This window comes from Grammomys surdaster, unplaced genomic scaffold (genome assembly GCF_004785775.1).
Source record: "Grammomys surdaster isolate TR1022 unplaced genomic scaffold, NIH_TR_1.0 368, whole genome shotgun sequence".
Classification (NCBI taxonomy): Eukaryota; Metazoa; Chordata; class Mammalia; order Rodentia; family Muridae; genus Grammomys; species Grammomys surdaster.
In genome coordinates, this window is record NW_021604787.1 from 34,036 (window position 1) to 45,125 (window position 11,090).

At 47.8% G+C, this 11,090-nt stretch overlaps 1 protein-coding gene across 1 annotated transcript in view; it reads right to left on the reverse strand.

Moving 5' to 3' along the window:
- Positions 1-10,718, reverse strand: part of Paqr5 (progestin and adipoQ receptor family member 5) — a 34,651-nt gene extending 23,933 nt beyond the window's left edge. Inside the window, exon 1 of the mRNA XM_028780311.1 lies at positions 10,565-10,718. Within this exon, the coding sequence (XP_028636144.1) occupies positions 10,565-10,615 (51 nt within the window). The 5' untranslated portion in view covers positions 10,616-10,718. The remainder of the gene's footprint in view (positions 1-10,564) is intronic.
- Positions 10,719-11,090: the final 372 nt, after the last annotated feature.

Genomic DNA, 11,090 nt, shown 5'->3' on the forward strand with positions numbered 1-11,090 from the left:
TACATATACATATACATATACATATACATATACATATACATATACATGTATATCACATATATGCAAGCAAAGCAAAATGCCCACACACATAAAGTAAATCTTTTAAAACATTTTTTTTTAAAGATTTATTTCATTTATGAATACACTGTAGCTGTCTTCAGACACACCAGAAGAGGGCATCAAATCTCATTACAGATGGTTGTGAGCCACCATGTGGTTGCTGGGATTTGAACTCAGGACCTCTGGAAGAGCAATCAGTGCTCTTAACCACTGAGCCATCTCTCCAGCCCCTTAAAACATTTTCAAATGACCTAAAATATTGGCTGCTTACTAAAATGCAAAGACTGCATAAAGGAGTGTTTATAATCAATTGTTTGCTCCTTTGTGTGAATTAGCTAAGCAGCTCCTTGCTTTAAATTGTGGGGTAACACACAGCAGGGAAGACTTTATTCAGGACCACTGTGGCATAAGCAAGTGGGAGTCTAGAACCACAGAGCAGACTGAGGGCTAGCGGTTGGAAAATCCCTGAGATCCCTGGGGGGTGGGGGGAGCCTGGCTCAATCAACTTGACAAGATTATTGCTGAAAACAAGCCCAAGGGACTGGCCTTGTCTGGGAGAGCGGCAAATGAAATCGAGGATTAGGCTTTCTGGCTGCCCAGAAAAGGTCACTCACAAACTGGCCAGGTTATTGAGCATGCAACCACCAGGTATGCTCCTCTCTGTGGGCCCTGGCATTCTGGCCAGCACAGGTGCAGACAGACAGAAACCTAAAGGGAGGAGCAGGGAGAGTGTTCCTGTCAGTCACATTTGAGAAGCCGGTCCCAGGGCTGGGGAAGTAGCTCAGCTGGTGGAAAGACTGCTTAGCAAGCACAAAGCACTGGGCTTGTGCCTCAGTCTGGTATAAACCAGGCAGAGTGGTGTGTTCCAATAATCCCAGCATTGGAGGTGGCAGCATGGGGGTCAGGAATTTAAAAGCCATTCTTGGCTACATATGGCATTCAAGGCCAGCCTGGGCTACACGGCTAAAAGGAGGATGAGAAGGAGGAGAAAAAGGAGGAAGCGAAAAAGGAAGAAGGGGAGGAAGAGGAAGAGGAGAAGAAGGAAGAAGAGAAGGAAGAGGGAAGGAGGAAGAGGGAAGGAGGAAGAGGAGGAAGAGGAGGAAGATCTGGTCTCAGACCTGAGGGTGGGAGAAGAGGGCTTTGCCACAGAAACCAGGTCTGGGTACTGATTAAGAACCTGCTTCCATGTGTCCCGCTGTTTTGACCTTTACATGTATGGCAAGCCCAGTATCACGTATGTGGTAGGGGCAGGGTTTCAGGTAGCTCCTGAGAGGCCATGGAGGTGGGTAGGGAACAGAAAAAGACAACAGCTCTCTGTGACCCAAGACAAATAACTTTCACTTGAGATAACACAACGGATCCATTCCTGCCCTTCCCAGACCAAACCTCTGTTTATTGGACAGAATCACTAGCACTCAGGAGGGCTCCTGCTCCCAGCATCTTTGAGAACAAGAAGGCCTTAAGTTCCCTCCCCCACGACATCCCAGTCTCAGCAAAGCACTCCGCATGGAGTCGATCTTCACAGAACACAAGCTACATACATCAAAAGAGCAAAGAGAACATTTGAAAACAATTTTGTATTCCCAGCTCAGTTTGATCTCCAACGGCAAATTAGAATCATCTCCTCGCGATGAAGAAGCCTGGCTTCTTTTTCAGCGATGCTCTCCCTTCCCTCCACCCCCCAACTCCCCCTGAGTTAGCAGGCATCTGCTTATTTGCACAGCAGACACAGTTTTCAGGGTTCCACTTTGCATCTGACAGTAGTAGGCTGGGCAATTTAGAGGAAAATGAAACCGAGTTGCATGCAGCTTATTAGGAGAACCTCCGGGCACCTCGAGCAGAAGGGCAAAGCCAGCCAGTTAGCTTTTTTAGTGCTTGCGGCAGGCTCAGCACCACAGAAGGTTCCCCGAGACCCCCGGGCACCTGCCAGCTGAAGCCTAAAATCCCACCCTTTGGTTTTTCTAGTTATTAAAGTGCAAACAACCCAAGGGGAAATAAATGAGGGTCTCTGGCCTGTGGTAAGTAACAGGTTTTGATGGTGAGAAAAGGGAAGAGAGAAGAGCAGGGTGGAAAGAGAAGGGAAGGCAGCTAGCTGGCTTCTAGCATGTACTCTTTATTTCTGGTTCAAATGCCACAGAATCTTCACAGCCTCCTTGTAAAGAAGAGACCTTGATTGTCCTCATGGCGGTGTGTGTGTGTATGTGTGTGTGTGTGTGTGTGTGTGGTGGGGTGCTGCTGCTGGTGGTGGCATCTTTCCGTGTTCCCAGCAGCCACAGGAGTCAGCGTGAAATCTACAAGCTTCAGGTCTCCACTTCCCGCCATGACACACCCTCTCCCACACTACTAAGCAGGGCACTGTTGAGAGGCACAACTGTCACCCCTTCCCCTGAGGGACAGGACACTCCTGCCCTACTCTGAGAAACAGAATTGTGTCTCTCCTCAAATTTATACATTAAAATACTACTACCCCCCAACAGACTGTATTTGAAGCTGGCCTCGAACTCCCCATGGACCCAAGGATGACCTTGGACTTCTCAGCCTCCGCTTCCTAAATACTGAGATTACAGCAGTGTACCACCATTCTCTGATGGAGATCAAACCTAGGGCTTCATACATTCTAGGCAAGGGTTCTAGCTGAGCCACCCCCACACCCCAGCCCTGGCAACTGGGTCTCCCCATGAGGATAACACTTACAATTAAGCCATTAGAGTGGGTTGTTATCCAATATGGCTGGTGACTCTCAGAAGAGGAACTCTGGATTGACAGAGTTCCCAGGTGTGGACCCCAATGAAGAGGCTATAAGAGGAAGGCCCCAGAGGAACAGCCTGCTCTCACCTGGTACCCAGAACTGAGAGGAAAGAGCCAGTAGGATTTAGTCCCAGGCTTTCCTCCACAGTTTGTGGGCATCATCCCTAAACCTGCTCTTTGGCAGCTCACCCAAGGCTCTCACTGCACTTGGTGGCTTATATGACAGTCTGCAATTATGTATTACTATTATTTTGGTTTTTTGAGACAGGGTTTTTCTGTGTAGCCCTGGCTGTCCTGGAACTCACCCTATAGACCAGGCTGGCCTCGATCTCAGAAATCCACTTGCCTCTGCCTCCCAAGTGCTGGGATTAAAGGCGTGCGCCACCACTGCCTGGCTTATTTATGTATTATTATCTGGGACACTTTTATGCAGCCTGGACTGAATTTGAACTCATGTAGTTGAAACTGGCCTCGAACTCCTGAACCTCTTGCTTTTGCCTCTAGAGAGCTGGAATTACAAGGCTGCCTGCCCCAGCAGGCCTAGAGGAGTGGCCACATTTCTAACGAGCTTTCTGGCAGATGCTGATGCCTCTGTTCTTGCAACCCAGCTGCCACCTCCATGCCCAGAGTCCAATGTAACTCAGCCCCTTTAAGTGAGAGTGACAAGATGGATACAGGGTAGGGTGTTATGGTTTGACTCTAAAATATCCCCACGAGATCATGTACTGGGGGCGTGGCTGCCTGCCACAGATGGGTCTTTGGGAAATGACTGGATCGTGAGGGTTCTGACTTGATGTATGCCTGAACTTTATTAGAGGTGCTGAAAAGCAGCCAGTGGGGCCTGGTTAGAGGAAGTTGATCAGTGGAAGTGTGCTGTGGGAACTTTACCTTGTCTTGGTCCCTTCCTGTGTCCCTTTTCTCTGCTTCCTGGCTGCTGTGCCACACCCTCCCTGCTGTCACATACTGAAATCTCAGAAATCCTGAACTTAATCCTCCCTCCTTTTAAGCTGTTCGCATCAGGTGCAGTGAAAAGACTACGTAAGCCTAGCATCAGTGGTGCACGCCTTTAATCCCAGCACTTGGGAGGCAGAGGCAGGCAGATTTCTGAGTTCGAGGCCAGCCTGGTCTACAGAGTGAGTTCCAGGACAGCCAGGGCTACACAGAGAAACCTGTCTCAAAAAACAAAAAAACAAACAAAACAAAACAAAACAAAACAAAACAAAACAAAATCTGGAAGAACCAACTCCAGGTAGCAACTCAAAACATGTGCACCCTGCCTGACTTGGGGTTTTTGTCAAATTCTGGCCTTTATTAGCTTCCTTCTACTTCCTTAACCAGTTCTTATAGATTTGGTGGCATAAGTAAAAGAGGCCCAGGGATCTAACCTCACACACATAAGACCCCAAGTTCCATACCTAGAAACAAAACAAACGGCAACACACCAGCAATTATTGTCTTCCAGCCCTATGCACTACAAGTGTGCCAGGGGTTGATGGGCCAGAATCCCAGGTAAAGACGATGCAGAGAACCTGCTCCTTGCTCTTTCCACTCCTTGGCTTCTGAACCACTCTCTCCATCTTGAAATCCAACAACCTTGCATCACTCTGACCTTTCTGCCTGCAAACCTCTCCTTAGATACCTCCTGGTCTCTGTCTTTTCTCTGTGCTGGCTTTTCACATTTTTGTATGTTTGAATTAAGTAACATTCTTTTTTTCTTTTTTGGGGGGTTTTTCGAGACAGGGTTTCTCTGTATAGCCCTGGCTGTCCTGGAACTCACTCTGTAGACCAGGCTGGCCTCAAACTCAGAAATCCGCCTGTCTCTGCCTCCCAAGTGCAGGGATTAAAGGCGTGCGCCACCACCGCCCGGTAGTAACATTCTTATGTGTTTATTTGTTTTGTCTTGAGACAGGGTTTCTGTGTGTAGCCCTGGCTATCCTGGAACTGTAGACCAGGCTGGCCTCAAACTCAGAGATCCACCTGTCTCTACCTCCCAAGTGTTGGGACTAAAGGCATGTGCCACCACTGTCCGGGCCAGATTTATTTTTATTTTATGTGTGGGTGTTTTGCATGTAATGTCTGTACATCATTTGAATGCAGTGCCTGTGGCGGCCAGAAGAGGGCATTGGATCCCTTGGAACTGCTATTACAGACAGTTGCAAGACAACAAACTGGAAACCAAACCTGAGTTCTCTACAGGAGTAGCCAATGTGTTTACACACTAAGCCATCTCTCCAGCCTCTGAATACTTTTTTAAAGAACAGTTCATGAGTGTGTACCTCATTCTCTAAATGATTCTAGGATGAGATAACTTCCTGAAACATGTAGCCAATTTGACCTTAAACTACTTTCATTTCACCCAGTGAGAAGGCAAAGAAAAGAGAACACGTGGATTTCATTTAGGTAAACTCCACAATGATTAAAAGGAATCAATGAAACAGATCTCCAGTTTGGTCTGTGGTAGGAAATTGTTGAGGGAGATATTTAAAATCGGCAGCACTCGATCTGTTTCGTGTTACGGAGTCGCCATGTTCCCAACTAGGCTAGGCCTGAGGTCACGAGAAGCGGCAGTGTGTTCTTACTACTGAGACACGGCCCCTGCCACCTATGACATGTCAATGTGGGAGATGGCCCCACCAATCTTCCACACTGTCTCCACAAGGCTGGGCTGAGCCCAGACCATCCTGCCATCCATGGCACCTACATCTCTCTTGTCCTCTCTCGCCTAGCTCCTCCTCCCCTCCTCTTCCTCTCCTTGCTCCTCCCACCGTAGCTCCTCCCAACTTGCAGGGAAAATATGCCACTACAGGAAATTATATTAATTATGGTTTTGAGTTCTCTACTGGTATTTGTTATGGGATATTGTTAGCCAAAACTTTTAAAAATGTATCTACATGTATCTATGATGAGCTACATAGCAAGAGCCTATCTTTTTTTTTCTTTTTCTTTTCTTTTTTTTCTTGAGACAGGGTTTCTCTCTGTAGTCCTGGCTGTCCTGGAACTCACTCTGTAGACCAGGCTGGCCTCCAACTCAGAAATCTGCTTGCCTCTACTTCCCAAGTGCTGAGATTAAAGGTGTGAGCCACCACTGCCCGGTGAGCAAGAGCCTATCTCAATCCCTCTTCTAAATAAGGTTGAACTATTTCACTTTATAAAGAATTTTTAAAATAGATATTTTTGGCTAAGGATGTAGCTCAGTTGGTAGAATGCAATAAAGAAAGTTACTGGAAACCAAAGAAGATTTTAAAAAATCTCAGCTGGGTATAAAAAAAACTCAGTTGGGTATAAAAAAATCTCAGCTGGTTGTGGCAATTCACACTTTTAATCCCAACACTGGAAATGTAGAGGCAGATGAATCTCTGTGAGTTTGAGGCCAGTTAGGTCTACATAGTGAGCTCCTGGACAGCTGAGGCTATGTAGAGAGATGATCCTATTTCAAAACAAACAAATAACAAAACCTCCCAAGAATTCAGAGCCTTCTGAGATTCTGTAAATGGGTTTTTGGTCAAAAATCTATACTGAGAACCAAGATGTCTCAAGTGGATAAGTACAAACAGGAACAGCTCCAGGCTTGGCACAAAGTCTTCCTCAGGGATATCCATCTTAGCTCAAGCATGCACACTCAGGAACAGAGCATTGCAAGGGAGGAGCAGCAGCAAGATCAGGGTCAGAAATAGAGTCACAAGGGTTGTAGAAATGGCTCAGGGTTTAAGGGTACTTGTTCTTCCAGCTGACCCAGGTTCAGTTCCCAACATGGTAACTCACAACCTAGTTCCGGGAGACTCAATGCCCTCTAGTGGCCTCTGTGGGCACTCGGCCCCCAAAATGCAAAATCTCAAAAAATATATATTTTTAGGAAGGTTGGGGGGAGAGGGGGTGGAAATGGAGTCACAGCTAGGCACAGTGCTGCATGATTGCAATCCCAATCCAGCAGCAGGAGGCTCACCCTAAGTTTGAGTCTGAGGCTAATCTGGTTTATGAAGAAATTTCCTGGCAAGATGCATTTGTACAACTGTTCAAAGTGGCTGTCTTCAGGCGAGAGAAGTCATGCATGGCAGAAATAGCCCTAGCCAACTCCCTGTGTGTTTCCTATGGCTTAAACTTGTTTGAAGTCTGATCAGAGTTGGGTGACTATTTACAGGATGTTCCCTTTAGGCCAAGACAATTCAAAGGAATTGCAGTGTACTTGAAATTGCAGTGTACTTTTATTCACATTTAAAAAGTCATTTTAGCCGGGCGGTGGTGGCGCACGCCTTTAATCCCAGCACTTGGGAGGCAGAGGCAGGCGGATTTCTGATTTCGAGGCCAGCCTGGTCTACAGAGTGAGTTCCAGGACAGAGAAACCCTGTCTCGAAAAACCAAAACCAAAAAAAAATAGATAAATAAAAATAAAAATAAAGTTTGCCGGGCGGTGGTGGCACACGCCTTTAATCCCAGCACTTGGGAGGCAGAAGCAGGCAGATTTATGAGTTCGAGGCCAGCCTGGTCTACAGGGTGAGTTCCAGGACAGCCAGGACTACAGAGAGAAACCCTGTCTCGAAAAAACAAAAAACAAAAAGTCTTTTTAGTTTCTCTCTCTCTCTCTCTCTCTCTCTGTGTGTGTGTGTGTGTGTGTGTGACAGTGCTTGTGTAGAGGTCAGAGGGCAACTTGTGTTACCTGGTGCTTGCTATCCACCATTTGAATCCTGGGTATTGAGCTCGGGTTGTCAGGTTATATTTCCACAGGACAGAACTCAGGCAGCTCCAGTCTTTTGGGAAATTGTTTTGGGTCAAAGGGCACAATCTTTCCTTCATCATGTTCCCTTCTTGGCGTCAACCTAGCCCCACCTACCAAGGATTCAAGGTCCTGACTCACTTTTTACATTCAGGAAAGTTCTGAAAGGCGAAGCCCATGGCAGAGCCCTTGAATGATGAGCATGTGATGGCGTTGTGTGCTGGGGAGAGGCTCCGCCCACATTCTGTGTGGCTCCTCCCACACCCTGCCATGGCTCCTCCCACATCCTGCCATCCTCCCTTCTCACAGTGCTGTTCCCGAGAACCAACCCCTGCTACCTCTCAGCATGCCAGTTTCTATCTCAGAAATCCAACTGAAGATGCTGTCCTCTCTCTTCCCCTCTGTGGTGACCTCGGAGGACACCTGTTCCAGATGGTGCAGCTTAGGAGTGACTGCTGTGTAATCTGAAGTGAAAACAGTCTTTGACACTTAGAGTCACTAAGGTATCTGGGTTAACTTGCCTGAGACAGGGTGTCACATAGCCCAGTCTGACCTCAGATCCACTATGCATACATACAGCCAGAGATGGCCATGAACTTCTGATCATCCTGCTTCTAGTTCATGAGTGCTGAGATTACAGGCAAGCGACTGTGACTTGAACCTGGGACATTTTGCATTTTAGATAAATACTTTTATCGATTGAGCTACATTCCCAGCCAATCCCAGGTAGCTTTAAACCTCTGCTTGTCTCCTCTCTTGTGCCTAGTACGGCTAGCTGTTCATAGTAAAACAGTTGAAATGAGCTAGGTGGAGGTGGTGCATGCCTCAAATTCTAACGCTCCAGAGGCAGGCAGATTTCTGAGTTCAAAGCTAGCCTGGTCTACAAATCGAGTTCTAGGACAGCCAGGGCTACACAGAGAAACCCTGTCTCAAAAACAAAACAAAGCAAAAAACAAGGGCTGAAGTGATCTCTAAACTAGTAGATGCCGAACATGTCAAGAAGCAGAAGAGTAAAAGAAAGTGAGAATGTGCCTCTTCATCCCAGATGACGGGAATGGAAGGTAGAAGCAGAGGGAACAGACACATTAACACAGGACAGCCGAGACAAACGCAGAGCTCTCTACAGCACCCCACCAGACACATTAGCAGAGCAAATGGAGAAGGGAAAAGGCACGAGGCGCCAAGCTAAAGCTCCAACTCTGAGCTGTTTACACAAGGCACAGTTAAAACATAACGACAGGAAGGGTTGAAAGGCGAAGGAAGAGAAGAGACTCAAAGGATAAGAAACGTGGTGGGCCTGGACTGCATCACCAGGGGGACCGCAGACAAAGGGCTCTGTGAAGACACCACTGAACTAACTTCTCTATGAGGCATTTCCATTTTGATTACATCTATTTAGTGTGTGTGTGTGTGTGTGTGTGTGTGTGTGTGTGTGTGTGTGTGTATGCATGCATAAGTGTGCACGTACATGTGTGTGGAAGCCAGAGGACAATCGCCATTGGGGTTCTTCCTCAAATGCCATCTATCTTGATTCCTGAGTCCCTTGACCTGGGGCTTGCAGACAAGGTTAGGGTGACTGGCCAGTGATCCCCAGGGATCCATTCCTGTGTCATCCTAGTGCTGGCTTTACAAGCACTCATCAGCTTCTTACTTGAGTTCTGAGATTTGAACTCAGGTCCACAGGTTTTTACGGCAAGCCCCTGAGCACCAGTTATTCCCCCATCTTCTGAAACTCATCTTAACAGTCTCTTCCCTGATCCTTTCCTCCCCTGTGACAGAAGTGACCCATCTCTCCTCTGAGCTGCTTTACAAAGTACTCGTGCGTATTTGAAGTACTGTGAGCTTCAGAGGAGCCTAGTAAGGACAGAATTGCCCACATGTCTTCTCTGAATCCTGTAGAGAAACGCCTTGCACACAGGAAGAAGTCAATAAAAATGTCATGAATGAATAAATCCAAGACTCACACTGTGTTCCCACTAGTCACACCCACTGATGTGTGGGCAGAGAGGGGAGCAGACGGCCCTGTGACACCAGAGGCAGGGCCCTGCTAAAAGGGCCATAGATGGTGGCTTTCTTTAGAACTTCCTGCTTTCCTCATCTTGCCCACAACAGCTCTGCGCTGCCCATGATTCTGCCCAGTAACATCTCCCTGGCATCACCTGGCTCTAGAGCTTCAGCTCAGAGCCTGGCAGGTCTCTCTACTCAATGTCCCACTTGTGATATTGAGCTTGGTTTGAGACTGTAAGACATCACTGTGTGACCATCAGCCGAGCAGAAAGGGGCTCTCATCTTTACAGGAAACATCCCACCACAAAACAGCAATCGACTCTCAGTCCTGGAGGAGGGAAACTGGACCTAGAGACAAGGGTACAGCCTTGTGCTTTCTCTACAAGGCAAGATAGAAGTACACCAGTTTGGCACAGCACACAACCAAAAGGTTAGGGCTTATAGAGGCAGGGTGTCTGTGCATGCTGTGTGTGTCAGGAAGGCTCTATGGAAAGGAGACAAGAGCCACTCACCAAGCGCTTCTCCATTGCCCAACCCTAGGTCTGGCCTAGCCCTCCTGCAAGAGTGGAGGCTAGAGCTGGGTATGGTGGTATAGCCTGCAATCCCTGCACGTGGGAGGCTGAGGCAGGAGGACTGTGTGTTTGAGGCTAGATTGTCTCAAATAAAACAGAGGCGTGAGGAGTAAGGGACAGAGAGAACATGCGTGCAGAGGCTTGCTAAAATGACTGCTTCCTGGCCTACTTTGGATCACCACAGGAGGCCCCTAGCCAGCCTTTCCCCATCCTGCAGCTGTTACCACTTCCCCTGGCTATCCCAAATCTGTTCTCTCTAGTGACTTTGTTTCCTGATGCAGCATTCCACTGAAGGACTACACTTTGGCAGCCTGGTACATGGGTGGGGTAAGGGGTGCTGGTTTCTGCAGGAGGTTCAGAGAGGTGCCTTGAAGAGAAGGGGCCTGTGAAAGCATCCTGAAGCCCATATTGCTGGGGCTGACCCACTGCAGACCCTGGAACTCAACCATGAAGTGATAGCACTCACCTGGGGCACCTGGTCTATTCGGAACAGCCTGGGGAGCTTCAGGCTCAGCATCTTGACACCAGGCTGGGGAAGGCAGTTGAGGTCACTTCCTGCCTCTCAGCAGGTCCCACTCAGAGTTCTTACATACCAGTGATATCAAGGTAGCTTCCTTGAAAGAGGACAAGCAAGAAAAAATCAGGTCAGACTCCACCTAACTTCAACTGGATATGGTTTCTGGTGCTTCAACTATTGGACGTTTTTAGAATGAGAGCAAAAACAAACAAAACCAAGATTCCTAAGATTTCCCACGGGGAATGTAGCTTGGTTTGTAGAGTGCTTGCCTGACACGGACAATGCCCTGGGTTCAAGCTACAGCACTGCATAAAGACTGGCTTGCTGGCACATGCCACTAATCCTGAGGAGACAGAGGCAGGGGAATCAAGAGTTCAAGGTTATCCTTAACTCCTGGCCAGCCTGGGCTACTTGAGTCCCTGTCTTTTCTTGGAGGGGAAGGAGGTGTTTTGAGACAAGATTTCTGTGTAACAGC